We start from the raw sequence: 23,176 nt of genomic DNA, 5'->3' as shown, positions 1-23,176 counted from the left end.
TATTTTTATTATGAAATATTCACAATATGGACGATGCAAATTTTGCGAAATATTGAAAGATCTACGGATTATAAACTACAAAGACTCAAATTTTAGTTTCATTAAAAAAAAAAAAATGGACTCAAATTTTAGAAAGTAAAAATACGATGCCAGAAATAGAAATGATGGAAAAGAAAAATGAATGAACAGTAGGTGTGCTAAAAGAAAGAATAAATAAATAATGTCTATAATCTTTATTGGCACCTTAAATAAAAGTTTCCATGTTTATAATCTTTATTCGCCCTTAGAGTAAAAGTTTCCAAAAGAGAGAGAGAGCAGGGTCAGGTTGTCTCAGGTAAAACCCAAATATACACCGAACACAAAATGACATGGTAGAAAGTTTGGTTATCTGAATTCCGATGAATTGAACAGGTCTTAATGTCCTACAGACACACAAACAAAATATAGATTCTAGATTTTGTGCCACAATCTTCTTAGCTATACAGCTTTAAAAAACTTCCTACCAAACTGTACTTGAATATGCAAGATAAATGGAATATTAATTGAAGGCACATAAGCAATTGTTAATTATTAAAGCACCAAAATAAGTAAATGATTATGGCACATAAGCAATGCATATGTAAGTAAAGCACCAAAAAGTTCTTGTTTAAACTTGGTATGGAAAGAACTTAGCACAGAAATGGACTTGAGCTATTAGTAGAATTCATGACAAACTTAAAACAAAAAGTTAAAGAAAAGAGATAGTTATGTACCTGTCAGGGAGAAGATCAGCGAAGCTGTTCATGTCCATTCTTCTACGGGGAAATGAAGTTGTAGCAGTTGCAGCTCTTTGCTCTCTGTGTTTTGTTTTTATTGCTTATGCAGAGTATCTGGGAATGACACTCATTTATAGAAGACAGAGTTTGACTGTGGAATATTTTAAATGTATCTTTAGACTTTAGAGGCTTTCTTTAAAGTAACAAAGATTGGTGCCAATTTGGCAAAGGCAATGATACGGACCGTATTGATCGGCTTGTCCGAATCATTCGGCTGAGGAAAATTACATTACTAATATCAACTGGCCAGAACTCAGAAGATAGCTAGATAAAAGGTACTTGTCAAAAAAAAAGGACCCACAATAAACATTTCATATTCACATTAGAACAACAAGGACCGATTGTCTATTTGCATTAACTTGAAACACACACTCTCTCTCTCTCTCTCAAAGTGGAGATTTGAAACTGAATCCTGTTAAATCTTAATAAAGAAAAAAACAATCTATACCATAAAGCACAAAACTCTTAATATATTACTTTACAATTGAATAATTTTGGCCTATTTGTCAGTTTGTAGCAATACTATTTGCCCTTTTGTGTGTGTGTGTGTGTTATGTTTTCAAGTATAACTTACACTTACACTTTTGAATGAGTTAGTTACTTCATTCTCTGTTTTTGGTTAGTGATCTTTTATGGCTTGTTTGGAAGTTTAGAGAGGGAGGAGAGTAGAGGGGAGTAGAGGGAAGGGGAGTAGTGGGGAGGAGAGTAGAGGAGAATGATTCACCTTCACCTTATTTGGATGTTTTTAAAATTAGTAAGGAAGAAGGGAGTAATTAGCCCTTCCCCTTATGTAATTTTGTTAATATAATAAGGGTAAATTAGGTAATTTACTTTGTCAATAGTTTATGTACTCTACTCCCCCTCCAAATCTCTCCAATTTGGGGGAATTAAAATTGGGGGGTTAGAGGGAGTCCAAACCCCTCCAAACTCCTCCAAACCCCTCCCCCTCATTCTTTAAAAAACTTCCAAACAAGGCAATTGCATTACTCTCCCTCCCTCTACTCTACTCCCCCTTCTTTTTTAAACATCCAAACATGCCATAAAAGTGTCCTAAACATTTGTTAATGACTAATTTTAAGAAATATTTTATATCACTTTTATAGAAAATATACAAAGTTGTAAAAAAATCTAAAGTTTTTTTTTTTTTTTCCTCATTAAAAGTTTCTAAAATTATTTCCTAAATCAATATCCTTAGGACATCCTTTAACTTTTATCATCTTTTAAATCTTAGTAAGATTTCATATTTCTTTGTTTGTTTTCATCTTCTATTTTTTTGGCTAAGTGGCAGGTTTACTAATTTTCTTTGATTTCAAGCAAATGTCAATTATATATTCTTAAGTACATCAATTGGATTTATCAAAAAGGTACATGAACTCTAAAAACTACCAAAATTTCCTGATGAAAATGGCAACTATGGCTCAAATAATAATCAGTTCTTTTTTTTTTTTTTTTTCCTTTGAATTTATTCTAAGGCATTGCCTTATCAAAATACAAACGCTAAACTAAGTTATAACTTAAGTGATTGTATGATTGTATCACTAGCAAAAGCATATTTCTGAGACATTCAAAGTTCAAAAACGGTTTGGGTCTAGTGTTCTTGCTTTCGGTGCATTGAACCCAATTGGATGTGAATACATGTCCAAAAATTGTTATATGTTTGTATCATGTTGGTTCCGTTACATTATAAATTACTAGTCCCAAGCATTGTCATTGTATTTAAATCTCTATGTTGAAGATTTATTTTCTTAATCAATAACACCCAAACTTAATATCTATCCAATTCAACACTTCCTTAGAGTAAAAATAATAATAATAATAATTCCACACTTCCCCTTACTACGTAACTAAATTGATTTGTTGATTTTGTATTTCTTTGGATAATTTGGGGTTGATGTTGCAAGAAGGTCTAGGTTTTTTTTTTTTTTTTTTTTTTTTAAATATATTTTTTAATCTTAGAGATCAAGACACATTTGATGTTGCAAGAAGGTCTAGGTTTTTTTTTTTTTTTTTTTTTTTTAAATATATTTTTTAATCTTAGAGATCAAGACACAAAAAGAGCTAAGAGATAAACAGAAGGTTAAAATATTTAATTTGTTGTTAAATAGTGCTTTTTTTTAAGTTAGTCTAGTGTCACAACAATTTCTACTACTTTTGTCATAACTTACCTATGTGGCGAGATGTATGTGGGAAAAATAAAATAGTGAGTCCATGTACGTTTATAATTCCACAACTTACAAGTTACTATGTAGTAAAAGTGTGCCAAAATTATAAAATTAATTGTGGTTAAAATAAATTAGCATCATTCATAATTAAATCACGAGTGAAAGCTCGTGTTCATTACCTTTTAGCATTAATACTGGACACATGTCCGATTTGTATCATATACTACGTATAAAAGTATTGAGGTTTGTATCTTTTTTTTTTTCTTTTTTTTCTTTTTTTTTGAGAAGGATTGACGTTTGTATCTGATTCTAATCACAAAAGGCCAATTATTCCAGTTTAATACTTTTGAGTGTGAATGTCAAGGTGGTCAACTTCAGAGGTGTCATTTTCTGTTGTGATTTCTCTGACGCTTCCTTCCCCCACTCAACTCATGCCTCTAAACAATTGCCTCTGTAACGGGAGGAATTAAGTATTATACGGCTTCCGAATTTTTCCTTTTGGGTTGGGAGTTGGGACTTCCTTTTACCCTTCCACGCCTCTAATCTTCCTATCTGTTGTGTACCTTTGGATGTACTTCTTCTTCATTTTTCTTTTGTTTTTGTTTTTGTTTTGTTTTTGTTTTTTTTTTTTAATTAAAGAACTAGTAGAAAACACTAAATTTCACACACCAATTCATTTATTATTATTATTTTTGGGATTGAAAGATAGAACACTGCGTTTGACTTTTTAATGTAACTTCTTGCATCTCTGTCATATTACCTTTGATCTTTAAAAAAAAAATTTAATAATTCAATAAATAGAAGGTGTGTTTTGAATCTTGAACATCTCAATTAAAAATATTTTGACATTTGTTAATATAGAAAAAAGTGAATGGTAGATAAAAAAATAATATTAATGATGGGTTCAGATGAAAGCCAACAAAAGTTTACTAATTTAATAGATGTGAAAAAAGTTGTCAAAGAAATTGATAAAAAAATTTAACATTTGTTGAGGTAGAAAATTATTAATGGTAAAAAAAAAAAAAAAAAAGTAACATTAGTGATAACTCTAATAAGAACCAATAAAAGTTTTATCAACTTAATATGTGTGGATTAAAAAAAAAAAAAAAGGCAAATTTTTTACCCATGCAGCATTATTTTTACTTGAACCATAACATAAAGTTCTTGACGTCAGATTCAAAGGATAGTCGGGTCATTTTGGATGACTCATTCCATACGTTTAAATTGGAGGGGCTGTAGATAACTTTTGGGTGTTGGTGGGGAAATATAAATGAGAGGATCTTTTCAAACTTTTTGGACGAATAATAGGAATTTTTTTTTTTAGGGGAATAATAGGAGTTCATAGTCAGTAATCTACCGACTGTTTGGTAGTTTATTTTAAATAATAATTTTTAATATTTAAACAATATTAAATATATTTTTATATACTTTTTTGCCTATACGTATTTTAAAAAAAATACAAACAGCATTATTAGAATAACATTATTAAACAGACTCTTAATGTGTCTCAGTTGTACAGTCAAAATTTCCAAATTCATTTTGTGCCATTCATTTGAGAAAACGTAAGGATATCCTTCATTTGTAAGTGTAGATTTCACTTTTGTCTAATAAATATTTGAGAATCCTATTGCTGTAAAAACTAAATATACTTACAAAATAATAAAATAGCAAGTATTACAACAAATAAAACTTAATTCCAAGCTTAGAGCAGTCATTTTAATTAGTTTAACTGAAATATTTTATCTATTTTAGTTTAAGAATCTACTTTATTTATTTATATAGACAATTATTTTTACAAAACATTTACGTCAGATTATCTATTGTTCCTTTTATTTTATTTAAATACTCATATATATTTTTTATTAATATACTTTTGTCATCTAAAGGCTCTTTCTCTCACATTCATTTCTCCTCCCAACCATTAGAGCTCTCTCTGAGAGAGAGAGAGAGAGAGAGAGAGAGAGAGAGAGAGAGAGAGAGAGAGAGAGAAACAAAGAAACTTCTCTCAATCACACTCGTCAAAGTGTCGAAGATTTGGAAAAATATCTCTCTCTCTCTATTTGCTGAAGCTTGTTATTATTGTCTCCTTTATTTTCCTTTTAATATTGACTTTTCATCATATATTATAAGTCATTAATGTTAGGAGCATCTAAAGAAAAAAAAAAGCATAGGTTTATAAATATATATGAGTAAATCTCTTTAGCAAAAGATTTTTTTGGTATAAAAATAAAGTCATACACATTTATATTGAGAGAGTTAAGGCTACTAGAATACAATGATACATTTAGCTTGGCTTTCTTTGAGAAATTTTTTGGTTCCGCCACTGTTTGTAACACTTGATGCAAGAGATTAATATTTTGATTTAGATGATGAATGGGACATAGTTTGATGAGAATCAACAAGCATTCAAGGATCCATTGCATGTTTTAGTTGGGCCTATTACTAAAACAAGATCCAAGAAGATCAAAGAAGCACTTAATAGGTTGATTCAAGAGATTTGGACTGATTCTAACGCAGGACATTCCAAGCTTGGCACAAAGGAAAATGAAGGTGTAATAAATTTAATCCAAACTATTGAGGGCTAATCTGGCTTGATTGAGCGTGATTTATGGTGTGGATTAATGGCTAATTGACTTTCAGCTCCATATCAGTTAATAGACATTTTTCCTATTTTGGAGCTTATAATTTCAGACCATATCTACCTTAATTTAGGGCTTTTATTATTTAGAACGTTTTTAGCTATTTTCCTATTTTGGATCTGCTAATTTCAGACCAAATCAACTTTTATATAGGGTTTTTTTTTATTCAGTACGTTTTTTTTTATTTTTTTTTATTTTTATATTTTATATTTTCAGTCATGTCTTATAAATAGCATGTACTCATTGTAATAGAAAGCATTTTATTGAATAAAAATCAGAAAAGGTGAGGCTTTGCTCTTCTTTTGGTTTTTCAAGAACTGTGAACTAATCAGGGATTCTTCCTTGTGGCGTTCAAACTTTATACCTTTGGTTTGTGATTCAATTATAATCATTGGATCAAGGTGTTACACTTATACCTTTGGTTCACATTTCGATTATAAACGTTGGGTTAGGGTTTCTATAAAAAATCTGAATTTTAGTTTTCTTGGGCAAGTATTCCAATATTTTTGTTCGGTCTCAAAGCGTGTCAATTGAGGTTCGCATCATAGTTGGTCATTTCTTAGAGGACCAAGTAAGATTATGACCAAGGTAAACAATATACCCTAATTTTTTCAATGATGAATGGATTTGGATCCTCTCCATTTCCCTTTGAAAGAAAGAGTTTATTTTATGGACAAGATTGATTTGAAACAGATCTAGGGTAAAAAATGTGTTGCCTCAATTAAAATCTAATTAATAACCTAATTCAAAAAATTTAACACTAGTTAAACACACATTTGACTAAGAAAATTCCCTTTCTCTCACTGCCAAACACCTGTGAAATACTTATGTTTTTTTGGGGGAGCATATCAGTTAACTAAAAATGAAAAATGAAAAATTTAACAATTTCTGTTCTATCTATTTCACATGCTAGATGGTCATTGATTGGATGAGTTGGCGTATCATCATAGATCCAAGACCCAGGGAGATGTATTCATTTGTTAGTTTGTTAAAGTATGATAGTGAAACAAATGGACTTTTACCAAGGCAAGGCATACCATCATACTTAAACTGTTACATAGATAATAAAACTGAATATTTCATTTAAATTGCGTGGTTCATTTTTATGGAACAAAAAAGAAAGCATATTTTCAAGTTTCACAACTTAAGGTACCATTTCATACAGGTGGATAGGTATATTTTTGAACTCTCTTGTCAAAGAAGCTAGAAGTTGTTCCTGTTAATTACTATTTATTCATGCATTAACACTGAGCAACTACATTGATTTAATTGTGAAATAGTCAGCCAATGGCAAGAATTATGTTTATTGGCTGCTGGCTATTGATATACATTGGCTTTTGAGGGTGAGGCATATGGGTTTCCAAGTATACTGTTAAGGACTCTATTTCTAGTTGGAAGTTGAACATGCATTAACTTTTGATGGCTAAGATTGAGTGTTTAAAGAAACACCTTTTAATCTCAACCTTTCAAAAAAGAAAAAAAGAAAAAAAAAAAAAAAAAAAAAGAAGGTTAGCAAAAGTTAAAAAGTGAGTAGATAAATTTTTTCGTGAGAAAAATAGAAACTATTGCATGTGGTGCAATACTGATCTCAATCTTTTATACTTATTTATGCTTTCTTTTGAACCAACTTTGCCATTTGAAATTTTGAATTGACATTTTTTTTGGGGGTAGTTTTGCATTGAAGTAAGGCTACTTTGCTTAAAATAGGCCCAAATATGAATTCTTTATTCTGCATCTCAATAAGACTTAAGCCCAAAACAAATCCAGATTTTTTTTTTTTTAATCTCCAGAGCCTGACTGATTTGTTTAACTGAAGCGCAATTATCTCTTTTTTTTTTTGGGCCCAGCAGACTTGAATTGCTTTAGAGTCTGTTTTAGCATTCATGATTGTTTAAAGTTTAAACTTATCCAATTTAAACATTAGGAAAATACAAAATCTGCTCAATAAAAGAGAAATTGGCTCAGATCCAATTGGTCATATATTCAAACCAAGGTTATTCATATTCTATTGATGCAGACATTACAAATTATATCAACAATCGCATGAATATTTAGGTTTGAGGATTGAGTAAAAAAACACTAACACCATATACTATATCTATGCATAATAAAAACACCATCTTCATCCATTTAGTGTGCTTGAGAGGAGAAATTATGCCGTCAAGCTGTTATTGAACATTATGCCATTTCTGCCACTTGTATCTCTGTCTCGTTGGGAGTTTGCATTGGAGATCCATTAGGTGTTTGGGAAGGTTCTTGCCTCATTGATTTGAGAATTTCTTGACAGGAATTGATAATTCTTTGGTACGAGCCATAAAGTATACATACAAGACCAAATGCAAATACAATGAACATGAACACCCCAAAGGGTGGGACAAGTATCAAAAGAAGCAAGTCACAGGCAAAAGCTTCAGAAATAAGACACAAAATTTCAAATAAATAGACATAACTATTGCGGAAAGTTGGTAGTGTCACCATTGCCAATGCTATTGTGCCGGTACATACGTCTATTATTAATAACACCATGATCACAGGGTGTTCATGAAATAGATCACCATTTGAGTTTTGATACTTCAATCCAACGAGGGCAAGCAAAAAACTAAAGGAAAACCCGAACACAACAAGAAATTGCTTGAAGAAATGGAGTTCTTTCTCAGATCTAGACATAGAAACATAAAAATGCCTCAGATTATATTCAAAATATAAATTTTTTTAAAGATAATGTGTAACATATTATTAAAGGGTACAAATATTTTAAATGAAAATCTGTCACATTCCTTTTTTTTTTTGGGGGGCTAGGTTGCTAACAGTGTACAATATGACATGTTTTCATATGTATATCATAGTGAAATGTTTTGGTATATATAATAGGGTGAAGATAGCCTGAATTTTTAACTAAAGTAGGAAAAAGATTGTGAAAACTTTATCCCATGTTCAAAGATATAAGCTACTTAGCGTAAAAAAATCTTTTAATATTGTGCCAAGAGTCTAAACTAAACCCTGCCTTAGTAAATCCCATTTTCGTAAAAAATTGGGATAATTTTACGAACCATCATGTATAAGGAAAACTCTGCATTTTAACTAAAATTTGTAGGTACTTTATATATATATATATATATATAATCTAATATTTGTTTTGGATCGACAATATAAAAAGTTTTGAGAGTTAAATACATCTTTATAATCGAAAATAAACATGACAAGAAAAGAAAACAGAGCCATTTTTAATACTTTGGTCTCTGCTCAAAATTTAACCCGGCTTAGGATCCAAAGGTAAAATCTTTGGATCTTATGTAAAGTTCCAAACGTTTTCACTTCTATACTTACAAACTTAACACTTAAAACAGGGGAGAAGAAGAAAGAACCAAAAAGAAATATGCTTTGAAGGAAATGGCAAAAAAAAAAAAAAATCAGGGCACTAACCCATTAAAAGCCAGAATATATATAAGATTAAACTAAAATTTGTCAGCTTATTTACTTCAAAATATCATGATTATAGCTTATGCACCATGTATTACAGGCTTGTAGCTTGGTTGGGTTCCCAGGTAGTTCAACACACTGAATCCAGGCCTTAACACAGCCACACATACACACAACACAACAGAGAAGATGAAGTTTAGATTGCTGATTGTATGCCAGAGGCTTCTTATACTTGACATGGAAGCTCCAATGCTTGAAAAAAACAATATTAAAAAAAGTCACATCCAATTTCTCTTTTCATTTTCATATCTATCATTGAGTACAATTTAATGAACATTAATTGAAGGCACATAAGCAACCAACCTTATTTAGTAAAACACTTAAAAAGGGAAAATGATCATGTAGGTTTAGGAGCTAAAAAAGTCTTGTTTGTTTGAAAAAATTAGTACTAAACCATGGAGCTTCAAGTCTTTGCACTACTAGAATTCATGGCAAAATAGAGAAATGTAGAACCAAAAAACTAAAGCAAAGAACTTTGTACTAACCTTTCGGAAAGAAGATTGCTCAAATTGTTGCTGTCCATGCTGAACTGAGCGAGGAATTCGGGTATGTTTGGAACAGAGGGAGATGGAGAAGAGAATGGAAATGGTTTATCAGCTGTGTGTATCTTTGCTTGCTTTCATATATTGCGGGGTATTTATATTTGCTTCTTGGTCATGTGGTGGACCATCCCAAAGAAAACCAATAGAAAATTCCTTGAGTAGGCATCGTCTGCATAGACATTACAAAAACCGAAATATACGGGAGTGTACTAAACGGTTTTGGGCGAATTTTTTATTGATTCGGGGAAAAAAAAGAACCATTCTAAAAAGATATAAGGATATTCAGATATTCGTATATTGGTACAACATGGGCTTTTTATTTGTTTACGGTATCCTATGATTCTTTATGATGTCATGTCAAAGTCTCATGGTCTGATACAATAATTTTCTGCTTGCTAGTATATTAAATCTATACAAAATTAAACTTTCCAACAGTTAGATGAATCTTAGTGAGATTTTTCATTTTTGTCTGTTTTCATTTTTATTTTTTTCTCTGAATTTGTCCCAAGGCCTGCCATACCAAAGTGCACAATGCTTAAGAGTATTGTAATATAAGTAAATGCATGGATTTAATGATTTATCATTTATCACTAAATCAAAAAAAAAAAAAAAAGAAAAAAAAAAAAGAAGAAGAGTAGAAAAGTAAAAAAGCTCACTACTATGTAAGGGTGGCAAGGATTGGGCACGACTGGCGAATTTGATACGACACAAAATTAGTAAGTTATGAGTTGAAACTTAATGGATTAGTGTCATATTCAAGTTGACATGACTAACTCATGTAATAAACAGGTTGGGTTAGTGTCCACTCCATAGAACCCGATTGACTTATCTGACCTGTTTAATTAAATAACATTTTACCAATATACCCTTCAAACTCTAGGTATATAAACTTATTAGTTGTTGTGATTTATTTTCATTGACATATTATGATTGATTATTTGTGATATTGAGATATGCTTTAGTTTTGGATAATTATTTGTGATATAGTTACTTGTTAGTTTTGAATTTTATATTAAAAATATTTATTTTTTTGGTTTTTCATAATTCAATTTGGTTAATTCTATTTATTTTTCATTTTGATGAAATTTGATAAACAGGTCAACATGATTGACCCATTTAATAAATAAGTTATGTTAGGGTTGATGAATCTTGACCTGTTTAATAAACATGCTGTGTTAGTGTTGATCCATATGATACTCGTGTCAACACTGAAAGTTCAATTAGTGTGTAGAACACTAATGAATGTTTAGACCCCCAATTACAAAATAACCAACACAAGCTTATACCCAAACAATAAATATGAGAAATAAAAGGTACAAGTGAAAACCCAAACAAATAAACAACTCTACACCACAATTAATCACAACACAGCAGTAATTAAAAGGTAAGAGTAAGGGTTAGAGAGATGCAAAACGTGTTATCAAAGAGGGAACCGAAGAACTTGGTGAAAAACTTCTTCGCTGCCCTCCAAACAGTGAAATGACCCACTAAAGAATAAAGTTAGGATACACGAATAGTAATAGACCTTCCAAACCTAATCTATCTAATGCACCTAAGTCCTCCAAGTTTTTTGCTCCAATAAGGTTAAGCCTAACCATGTCTTCTTTAACTTTTCGGATCCCACGATAAGCCCATTGCATCAACCAAGTGAATTGGTCATCTCTGAACTGCTTCCCAAGTACCAAAATACCTCCTCACTGATATGGGTATAGTGAGATAAGGATTTGGCTAATAAACCTTTCAAATGTATGTCAATGGAGAGGGTGAGAGTAGAGGAATTTGGAGAATCAAAAGTCTAAGATTATGGATGAGTCAATCTTGGTTTTCTTTAGGGTTTCTCTCTCAAAATTATCTCTGGAAGCTCTCTATATTTCATGTGTATAAGCGTATTTATAATAGTGTACGTGAGGAATGTGAAAGGTCATTTTTCTGCAAAATAGGGCATTTTTGGTGACTCACTCTCGCGACTAGAACGAGTTGTGAGTTTGAGTCGCGAGTTAACTAACAGACCAGACTGTACTTTTTGTCTTATAGTGCTCCAGCTGTCATGACCCTTCAGCTTCCTGCACGCTTTACACGTGTGGCATTTTGGCGAGTTGTCAATCGCGAGTCAGTCGCGAGATCTAGTCGTGAGAAACCTCTTGAATGCACACACACTTGAATTTCTTATCACTTTCTCACACATAACCCTTACATAATTCTCACCTAAATACAAGGTATCTAATTGCTAAATTACAAGCAAATTTGGCGCAGAATAATGCCAACACATGATTTAATAAATTCAACCTTACAAACACGACATGAATCCGACACGCAAACAACAATTGCCACCCCTACTAATGTGATAAGTATATGCATTTAATTTTCATTTTTAAATATTTTTTTCTCTTTAAAAAAATAACATCCAAATTTAATTTTGTAGTATTTCTTTGGTGTAACACAATGCACAACTTTTGGGATCAATTTTGCAAGCATGATAAGATTTGTTATTGATTGTTATAGAGTACATTCTTTAAAATAAATTCTAAGTCTTGAATATTGTAAAAAAGTTTAGCTTACCTCCAATACTTTTTTAACTTGAATCTCCTTTTGTTTTAATAAGAAATTACCACATTATCCACTAACTAAATGAATGGAAATTAAAACCCACTACTACTTGCCATTATATATTTAAAATAACAGGAAATGTTTAGTAATAAAAGAGCTTGAGGTAAGCCAAACTCATTGTAAAAAATAGCTAATTTTCTATCTATCATTTTCAAGTGAGACTTCCCCGGTTGTTTTCTAAATCTTGCCTACGTGACTACATGTATTGAAAGCAGCCTTTTAAAAGGAGCTGAATGTTTGGGTTGTCCGAATTTTTTGTTTTAGTTTAGGACGCGGTTGTATTATTGGCTTTTGTTTTGTTTTTTGGGCGTAAACTCATCTAATCTTTCTATGTCATAATCAAGAAAAGAAAATTATTGACTTTAAAATAATAATAATAAGTTTATATCTATTTCTTTTGATTGAACAAACAAGAGATATAATTTCCTTAAAATGATTCTCTCCGATTCTCTCACATTTTTATTTTTGGTGAGAGTTTCAAATTAGCAAACCAAGACATAATCAATTTTTGGTGTATGTGGAAGTTAAACCTGAAATCTCTTATTTAACTATTAGAGATTTTAACAGTTAAGTTAACTGAAACTCACCTCACATTTTTTGTTATATGTGCGTCACATAGCATTTATTTGATTTTTAAATATCAAATATCTTATCTTGACATATCTTAGCTATAAAATTGGTTGTTGATAAGTTTTAAGGGATCAGTGGGCTGAAAAATATTCGAATGCTCTTGATCTTGAGTAATGAGTCCTAGAAAACCAAAGAAAATCAGAGAAGACCGGTGGAAGCCAGCCTTTAATTCTCCGATGGTAAAGTTAGTAGATTGAAGGAAAAAAGAGCCATCAAGACTTCCTTAACTTCTTATCTAGAATTTACCAAAAGAGAAAAAGTCCCCTTACCTCTGCCCAGAAGGGCCTTTATATAGCGTTAGAAATCGGTTATTTCTCCTAATCGTCGTAGAGTTTGGAGGATTCAGAGGGTAACTTCCTTAACTGTCACAAGGGTCACTGCTTCGGGAACTGTGTTGGGATTCAAGCAATATGACTTTTGGTTGAAAGTGTACTTAGTCTAACTCTTGGTGAATTTGCCTCGTCCATCATTAAGGAAGGACGAGGTTCACTGCCCACTCGTCCTTCATTGGACGAGTGTATAGAAGAAGAAGAATGATGGTGAAGGAGGGACGAATGTACCAACCATTTGCTCTCCGCTCTGAACATTGCTATGGACGGCCATATGGACGAGTGATTGACTTGGTGTTTTTCTTGCACCATCAGTTGCCCCCTTGTCCATATGTCATCCAAGGAAATGTAGTAATTTACTCCTCTAGATGGACGAGCTTTTTCTAATAATCAGAGATGCCACGTGTCACAATCTAATTGATGATTCATTTCGTCGGTTCATTTTTCGAGACGAATGCCACGTGTCAGTGTCTGATTGGTCGTGTCGTTTCATATGCTCAGGTCAACCATCTATAAATAGTGGAATGCCCCCATTACCCTCTTACTTCTGAGATTTTTCCTCCTTGACATTCCTCGTCTAGAGCCTCGTCTAAGACTTTCCCGTGTCCATAGTTTCAGTGCGTTCTAGATCCAGGTATTCCCTCTCTCCTCGTCTTTTAGGTTTTCAAAAATTTTCTTTTTAGAAAATGTCAGGTATCACCATTTCCTCGTCTAGCGATAGTACAGAAAAAGCCATAGACAAGTATTACGACGGGAGTAGTAATAACTCTAGTGATACTAGTAGTAGTAGCAGTAAGGGAAACACTACTGACGAGGAGTATGTCTCAGGGGTCCCTGGGGTTCCTTTAGAAGAAATACAAAAACAACTTAGGAAAAATATAGGGTCTCAGGTAGGTACCTCGTCTTCCATCCCTCCGTCCAATCCTTTGGACGAGACGGAGGTAACTGTATATAGCTATGCTGTAGATATTCCTTCAAAGACGGACGAGGAAAGATTAAATAACCTTAGGGAGTGGTACCAAATCCCAGACGAGTTTAATCCTAGATTACCCGTCCGTGGAGAGTGGTGTTGCAACCCTCATTTTGGAATAGGTGTATACGAGGCCTACCTTCTTTGAGGTCTTAGATTTCCTTTAAATTCTTTTACGAGAGAATTGTTAGTTAGGTTAGGTTTAGGGGTGTGTCAGTTCAACCCAAATGCATGGAGATTAATCATCTTTATGCAAGTTTTGTGGAGGGAAGTGTTTGGAGGGGATCGTCCTATTATTGTGGACGAGTTCCTCTACTGCTACAAACCTTCCGAGATTCATCAATCTCCTGGCTTTTATCAATTCACAACCAGGAGTAAAGACTGTAGACTAGTGAAATCCCTGGCCTCGTCTGACAGAAAATGGAAGACGGAGTTTTTCTTCGTCTCTGGATTCTGGGCTGGAAATCCTGTAGACGTTGGCCGGGATTCTTTTGGTCGTTTTACTGGGGACCTAGGGAACCTTCGTCCTGAGGGTAAGTCCCTTAGCTTTCCCCTTCTTTTTCCCTTACCTTTCACTTATTTTTATCTCATTCAACCTTGGTTTATTTTATTACAGCTGTTGGACGACCCACTTTGAGCAAGTTGCACCGTGACCGCGTCCACAGGGCTTGTCTACACGTAGACAGGGATTTCCATTCTTTGGTCACCCTCAGACGACTAGCTAAGTGGGGTTTAGGTCCTAACCCATCTGACATTGCACTTGCACACGAGATCACAATGAGAAAAAGTAAGTAATTTTTTTTGCATTCCTTAGACTTTTGCATTCCTTACATCTTTTATTTTCATTTTTCTAAGTATATCCTCTTCGTCCCTTTATAGGAATGGCAACCATGAGAGGTAACAAGGGGAAGGAAGTAGGTGTTGAGGGGAACCGTCCTGAGTTTGAATGCCAAGCTCGTCCCACTGCTGGGGAAAAACGGAAAACCATCTCCAAACACTTGGACTTGGAGAACCTCCCCAGCAGGCGAGGTAAAAAAGTTAAGCATGGCTCGTCCTAGGTGATCAAGCCCACTCCGTCCTCCCAGCAGCCTGCCAAAGTTTATGAGGTCGACTCGTCCACTCCTGTGGAGTCTACTCCGTCTAAGACCCCTCCGTCTAAAGCCACGCCTTCCTCGTCTTAACCATCCTAAAGGGCCCTTTCTAATATCATTGAAAATGAAGATTTGGCTTGGGAGCGTTTTAAAAGTGCTGTGACGGACGAGGACATTAACATCTGCTATGACATGTCCCTGAAGGACTTTGAACACTCTGGTGTTCATGACCTCTTCAAGGTAAAATTTCTTCCTTCGTCTTGACTAAATATTTGTCATAACTAAATGTACATTTTTCTCTCTTTTTTTTTTAACTAAACCTATTTGTCGTTGACTTTTTTAGGGCATGTCTAAGTTTATAGCCGCGTCCAGACAGGCCACTGGGTTGGACAAGACGAGGATTTTACTGGAGACGAGGATACAGGAGCTAAAGGAAGAGGCTAGGCAATGGGTTGAAGTGGCTGCCAAGACGACGGAGGAGGCGAAGGATCTTAAGGCTTTGGTTGAGGAGTTGAAGGTTAATGCTGTAGAGAAAGATGCTCGTCTTGAAGATTTACAAAGGAAGAGCGACGAGCAAAGCATTCTCCTTTCCAGAGCCAAGGAAGATGCAGTGGCTGAGTTTAAAGCATCTAAGCAATACACAGATGCTTTGGACACCAACTACGCAGCAGGGTTTGAAGACTTCAGGATAGACGCTGCTGAGAAATTTCTTGACGTGGACTTCAGCTCCATCATGCTTAATTTGAACCCTGCCACCACTAGCTCTCTCCTTGGTCTTGACTCCAAGGACGCCAACATAGAAGACGATGCCACAACTCAGCCTCAGGATGACCCCAATCCAGACGCCTCAATTTAGAAAATACTTCGATGACTTATTTATTATTTTCGAGTTTAGTTCCCTTTCCTTTTCTTTCTTTTTTTTTAAGAAAATATATGTAACTTAAGTACATTTAATTCGTCCATGTTTAAGGACGAATCTTGATAAACAGTTAAGGGTGTTTAGGACGTTTCTTGTCCGCCCTTGAAAAACAATTAAATGTATACTGTTTGTTTTACGTGCATGGACGAGTGTTTATTTTCTATACTTGATTTCCTATTTTACTCGTCTATATTTTATACACAAACTCAAACCATTTTTATTGGAATTCTCACTTGAGTGTAATTTGTTCATGTAAAATGGTAACAAAAACTTCACTCGAAATGGTTTAAGTAAATAAGCACTACTCGTCCTTAGACTTGCCTGTGCTTTTGTCTCGTCTATGAGATACCTTCTTCTTTAAAGTAGGTGATTTAAACAAGTTCAAAACGCCCATGTTGTCCCTCGTCCATGGTATGATTAGGTATCATCTTCTACCCTCCCCCATTTTATGGACGAGCATGCCTTGGTTTTGCTTGTAATTTGATGTGCCAGCTCTATCTCGTCCTTAGCTTTGAACGAGAATGCTTTCATCCTTAGGAAAACTTGAGATTACATCTCTACGTCCAGAGAATTTTCTCGTTTTAAGCTTTTCAGCTGTTTTCAAGTCAATATGAACAAAAAGCAGTGCTTGAATTATGGATTTACACAACATTATGTACATTCCACAAATATTGTTCACAATACATTGTTCATAGACGAGACATGTTTTAAGAAACTAGTGCCTGCCTTAAAAGAAAACCAAACACAAACCAAACCATAAACTTGTCCTTAACACAATAATAAGACAAATTAAATAAACAGTCTTTTATGTAGAATAGTTCATGGTCTTTAGACTCGTCCGAAGTCATGTTCATCTAAGCTTGCATTTTATTGATAGTACTTCCTCAAGTGCTCCACATTCCAAGGATGCTCTAACTTCCTCCCATCAAGTGCTTCCAAGTAATAGGACCCTTGTCTTTTGCAGTTGACGACTCTGTAGGGGCCTTCCCAATTTGGTCTCAACTTCCCGTGAGCTGGGTTCTTTGTTGCCAAGGAAACCCTTTTTAGGACGAGGTCTCCTACGCTGAAACGCCTTGGCTTTACCATTGCATCATACTGCCTAGCCATAAGGTTTTTGTACCTTGCCATCCTTTGTTTAGTGTCCATCCTTACCTCGTCTATGAGATCAAGGTTCAAACGGAGTTGCTCCTCATTATCTTTGTCTTGATACGCCGCCACTCTATGATTAGCCATATGCACTTCTGTAGGTATGACCGCTTCTGTTCCATAGGCTAGGTTGAAAGGAGTTTCCCCTGTAGGAGTTCTTGCTGTCGTTTTATATGCCCACAAAACACCTGGTAGCTCATCTGGCCACACTCCCTTAGCCCCTTCAAGCCGAGTCTTGATTAACTTTAGCAAGGATCGATTTGCAACTTCTGCTTGGCCGTTAGCTTGTGGGTGGGCTGGTGAGGAGTAGTGATTTTGAATTTCAAAATGTAGGCAAAAATCTCTAAAAAGTGCATTATCAAATTGCCGTCCGTTGTCCGATACCAGCACCCTGGGTACTCCAAATCTGCACACAATGTTCTTCCACACGAAGTTTTTGACATTCTGTTGCGTAATGTTAGCCAAGGATTCCGCTTCTACCCATTTGGTAAAATAATCAATACCAACCACGAGGAATTTCATTTGTCTCACGCCCAGTGGGAATGGACCCAGAATGTCTAGCCCCCATTATGCAAAAGGCCAGGGGGCCGTCATTGGAGTCAAATATTCTGATGGTAGCCTGGGGACGTTGCTGAACCTTTGGCATTGGTCGTAGACCTTGACGTAGGCCTTAGCGTCAGCTTGCATGCTAGGCCAATAATACCCTGCACGGACGATTTTGTGGACGAGTGATCTGGCTCCTGAGTGATTGCCACACGCTCCTTCATGGATTTCCCTTATTATGTAGTTTGCTTCGTCCGGTGCCAAACACCTTAGATAAGGCTGGGAAAAACCTCTTTTATAAAGAATCTCGTCCATTAGAATGTACCTGGCTGCCCTTACCCTTAGCTTTCTTGCTTCGTCCTTCTCTTCTAGGAGTCGTCCGTCTCTCAGGTATGACACAATTGGAGTCATCCAACTTGTCCTGCCTTCCACCTGTTGTACTTCTGGGATGTCTATACTTGACATATATTGAATTTCATCAATTTCATCTATGGCTTCACTCGCTGAGGCTTCTTTCGCCAAAGCATTAGCTTCCATGTTTTCTTCCCTTGGGATCTGAACGAAGTTCACTTCCTCAAACTTTTTAACAAGGCGCATCACTCTGTTTAGATACTTCCTCATCCGCTCTTCCTTGGCTTTAAACACGCCATTCACCTGGCCTATGATTAGCTGAGAATCTCTCAGGACGAGGAGTGACTCTGCTTCAACGGACTTGGCCAATTCCATCCCTTTGAGAAGAGCTTCATACTCGGCTTCATTATTAGTTGTCTGGTACTGCAAACGAACCTTGTGTTTTAATTTATCTCCCTCTGGAGATTGTAACACCACACCTACTCCTCCTGCATACTGTGTAGACGAACCATCCACATAAACTACCCACTTAATGCTTTCCTTCTCACCCAACTCGTCACAATTCAAAGTAAACTCTGCAATGAAATCTGCCAGAGCTTGAGCTTTTATGGCATGCCTCGGTTGATACTTTATGTCAAACTCACTGAGCTCGACAGCCCATTGGATCAAATGTCCTGCAGCCTCTAATTTGTTCATTGCCTTCTTGAGTGGGTGATCTGTCATGACATTAATGATGTGAGCCTGAAAGTAATGCCGTAGCTTTCTGGAGGCTATTATCAGTGCAAAAGCCAATTTCTCCATCAACAGATATCGTCCTTCTGCTCCCCTCAGTGCTCTGCTGGTATAGTACACAGGTCTTTGCACCTTGTCTTCCTCCCTTAATAATGCTGAACTCACAGCATGTGGGGTGACTGCTAGATATAAATACAATTCTTCCCCTTGCACGGACGGGCTTAACAAAGGGGCCTTGGTGAGGTATGTCTTCAAATCTTCAAAAGCTTTCTGACACTCGTCAGTCCATTCAAACGCTTTTTTAAGAACCTTAAAAAACGGCAGGCACTTGTCAATAGCTTTAGAAACAAACCTGTTAAGGGCAGCGACTCGTCCGGTGAGGGATTGGACTTCTTTAACATTGCTCGAAGGCTTCATATTCAATATTGCTTGGATTTTATCAGGGTTTGCTTCGATTCCTCTGTAGGAGACCATAAACCCCAGGAATTTTCCTGATGATACTCCAAAAGCACATTTGCTAAGGTTCAACTTCATGTGATACTGCCTTAGTGTATTGAATGTTTCCTGTAAGTCGTCCAGATGCTTATCCTCGTCCTGAGTTTTTACCAACATATCGTCTATATAGACTTCCATATTACGCCCGATCTGTGGACGAAACATATGGTTGACTAGTCGTTGGTACATTGCTCCAGCATTTTTCAAACCGAAAGGCATCACTTCATAATAAAATAATCCCTGACTGGTGACAAAGGACGTCTTCTCTTGGTCTGCTTCATCCATCCTAATCTGATTATATCCAGAGAATGCATCCAGGAAACTGAGCAACTTATGGCCTGCAGTAGAATCTACCAGCTGATCAATGCATGGTAACGGGTAACTATCCTTGGGACAAGCCTTGTTTAAGTCAGTGAAATCAACACACATCCTCCACTTGCCGTTCGCCTTCTTGACCATGACCACATTAGCCAACCAGTCGGGATAGTATACCTCTCGATTGAACTTCGCTGCAATTAACTTCTGAACTTCCTCCTTAACAGCATTGTCTCTCTCTGGGGCAAACACCCTCTTCTTTTGTCGCACTGGTTTGGAGGAAAGGCATACACTCAGACGGTGGGTAATGACACTAGGATCTATACCCGGCATGTCTTCGTGACTCCATGCGAACACATCTCTGTTTCTTTTCAAAAAACAAATGAGATCTTTCTTGATCCTCGCTTCCAGATCTGCTCCAACCCTGGTACACCTCTTAGGGTTATCATCATCTAAAGGAATATTTTCCAACGCTTCAATGGGTTCTGCCACAACTTTCTTTTCTTCGATAGTCATCGCTTGAACTTGCTCGTCCGCAGCCAACATGGCTAGATAACACTCTCTTGCTGCTAATTAGTCTCCTTGTACTTGGCCTACCCCATGTTCCGTTGGGAACTTGACTGACAAGTGGTAAGTAGATGTAACTGCCTTCCACCGATTTAGGGTTGGCCTTCTAATTATTGCATTGTAAGAAGACGAACAATCAACTACAAGGAAGTTCACCTCCTTGGTAACTTGGTGTGGATATGCCCCCACTGTCACTGGTAATGAAATACTACCCACGGGTTGCATCTTCATTCCACCAAAACCTACTAGGGGGGAGCTTGCTGGACGGAGGAAGTCTCGTCCTAACCTCATCTGCTGAAAGGCTGGATAATACAAGATATCAGCAGAACTCCCATTATCTATCAACACCCTTCTAGTCTTGTAGTTCGTAATAAGGAGGGTGATGACAATAGCATCGTCATGAGGGTGATGGACTCTCTCTGCATCCTCGTCCGTGAAGGTGATCGCCTGCTCGTCCGTAGTCCCTGCACTCGGTGATTGTCCAGAGAGCTGAACGCTCTGCACTGCTTTCAAGTATGCTTTCTTTGACTTAGATGACTGTCCTACTGAACTTTCCCTCAGAATGATCCTTATTTCTCCGAGCGGTGGTCGTGACGATTCTTCTACCTTCGCTTTCAATTTCTCATCTTTGTGATCTCATCCAAGGAAATTTTTCAGCTTCCCTTGTCTGATGAGATTCTCAATCTGCTGCTTCAGATCGAAGCACTCGTCCGTGTCGTGCCCGTGGTCTCTGTGGAAGCGCAATACTTATTCCTATTGCGCTTGTTAGGATCCCCCTTCATCTTCTCTGGCCACTTCAAAGAAGGCTCGTCTTTAATTTGCATAAGAACTTGCTCAAGTGGCACGTTCAAGGGGGTATACTGTTGATTTCGTGCTAAAGGGCCTGCTTTCTTTTCTCGATCCCTCTTATCTTCCGTCCGTCCCTTCTTAGGACGAGGGCCTTGTTCCGACTGACGCGTTGTGTTGGCTTCAACCTTCTCAACTCTCTTCCTCTTCTTGGCTATGATAGCATCCTCTGCATTCATGAAGTTCTGGGCTGAATGAACTAGCTCAGCCATAGTTTGAGGCACCTGCTCATATAACTTATGGATAAATAAATCAGAATGAACGCCATTATAAAATGCTGCTAGGAGGAGTTTATCATCCACCTCGTCCACCGCCAAGGCATCCCTTTTCAAACGTGTGATGAAGGACCGCAAACTCTCATTCTCCCCTTGCTCTATGGTTAACAAGCTGGACGAAGAACGTTTGTGCCTCTGCCCTCCAATAAAGTTGTTGACGAACAACTTACTTAGCTCTTCAAAGGACGTCACTGTATTAGGAGGTATTTTGCTGAACCACACTCGCGCAAGTCCTTTTAGGGTAGTAGGAAAAGTTCTGCACATTATTTCATCTGTAACTCCTTGAAGATGCATAGTAGTTTTGAAGGTGGCAATATGATCAAAAGGATCTCGCGTCCCGTCATACGAATCTAAAGGAGGCATCTTGAACTTAGGTGGCAAAGGATGAGCATTGATGGACGCCACAAAGGGGGAATCAGTCCTGTGAACTAAGTCTTCCACAGGGTTTGCTTTCCTCATGTTTTCTCTTATCTCGTCCATGAACCTTCTCATTTGATCCATTTCTCTTTCCAAATGAGGTACCCTCCGTAAAACGGTACCTCTTGACTGATTTTCAGTTTCAACATTCCTTTCCTCCTCTTGACTCTGGGCCCGTTCTCCAGCATTCCATTCACGAGGTTGCTTTCTTAACTCAAGTTGTCTAACCAACTCTTGGTTTTGACGAGTTAACTCTGCCATAGCAGCAGCCATGGATTGCATATGTTGGAATGAGGGGGGTTGCATGGTGGGTGCTGACTGACGGTCGCGGTGAGGGTTGCTAGATGCGTCCCTGCTTTGTTGAGGGCCTGGATTCGTAGCCCTAGATCTTGTCCGAACCATTTCAACCCTTGATTGGAGAAAGAAACTATAGAACTTAATAAATTAAGTCCCAATGACAACAGATTTTTTACGTTTTCTTCCCTACAGACGGCGCCAACTGATAAGTTCTAAGGGATCAGTGGGCTGAAAAATCTTCGAATGCTCTTGATCTTGAGTAATGAGTCCTGGAAAACTAAAGAAAATCAGAGAAGACCGGTGGAAGCCGGCCTTTAATTCTCCAATGGTAAAGTTAGTAAATTGAAGGAAAAAAGAGCCCTCAAGACTTCCTTAACTTCTTATCTAGAATTTACCAAAAGAGAAAAAGTCCCCTTACCTCTGCCCAGAAAGGGCCTTTATATAGCATTAGAAATCGGTTATTTCTCCTAATCGTCGTAGAGTTTGGAGGGTTCAGAGGGTAACTTCCTTAACTGTCACAAGGGTCACCTCTTCGGGAACTGTGTTGGGATTCAAGCAATATGACTTTTGGTTGAAAGTGTACTTAGTCTAACTCTTGGTGAATTTGCCTCATCCTTCATTAAGGAAGGACGAGGTTCACTGCCCACTCGTCCTTCATTGGACGAGTGTATAGAAGAAGAAGAATGATGGTAAAGGAGGGACGAATGTACCAACCATTTGCTCTCCGCTTTGACCATTGCTATGGACGGCCATATGGACGAGTGATTGACTTGGTGTTTTTCTTGCACCATCAGTTGTAACCTAAGGTTACAACTTTACTCAATAAGATAAACATTACTACATATTTTGAAAGTGTAACCATTAAATTACATGTTCAGATTTTGAAAGTCTAACTGTTGAATTGCATGTTCTTGACATTCCTAATGCACGTGAAATTTTGTGTCAATTGAATATTATTTACTATATGATCTATGTGTGCACCAGAGATAAGGCTACTGGGTTGGGCTT

The 23,176-nt window shown here is 36.5% G+C and overlaps 1 protein-coding gene across 1 annotated transcript; it reads right to left on the bottom strand.

Moving 5' to 3' along the window:
• Positions 1 to 20,339: 20,339 nt before the first annotated feature.
• LOC136066886 (uncharacterized) lies at positions 20,340 to 22,273 on the bottom strand. Its single transcript, XM_065771902.1, has 2 exons — positions 21,055 to 22,273; positions 20,340 to 20,959 (listed from the first exon to the last, which is right to left on the bottom strand). Exons 1-2 carry the CDS (start codon positions 22,271 to 22,273, stop codon positions 20,340 to 20,342), a joined length of 1,839 nt encoding a protein of 612 aa, XP_065627974.1.
• Between the last annotated feature and the right edge of the window lie 903 nt (positions 22,274 to 23,176).

Source organism: Quercus suber, unplaced genomic scaffold, assembly GCF_002906115.3.
Source record: "Quercus suber isolate HL8 unplaced genomic scaffold, Cork oak 2.0 scaffold_50, whole genome shotgun sequence".
NCBI lineage: Eukaryota > Viridiplantae > Streptophyta > Magnoliopsida > Fagales > Fagaceae > Quercus > Quercus suber.
This window is presented reverse-complemented; position numbering and strand designations above follow the sequence as displayed.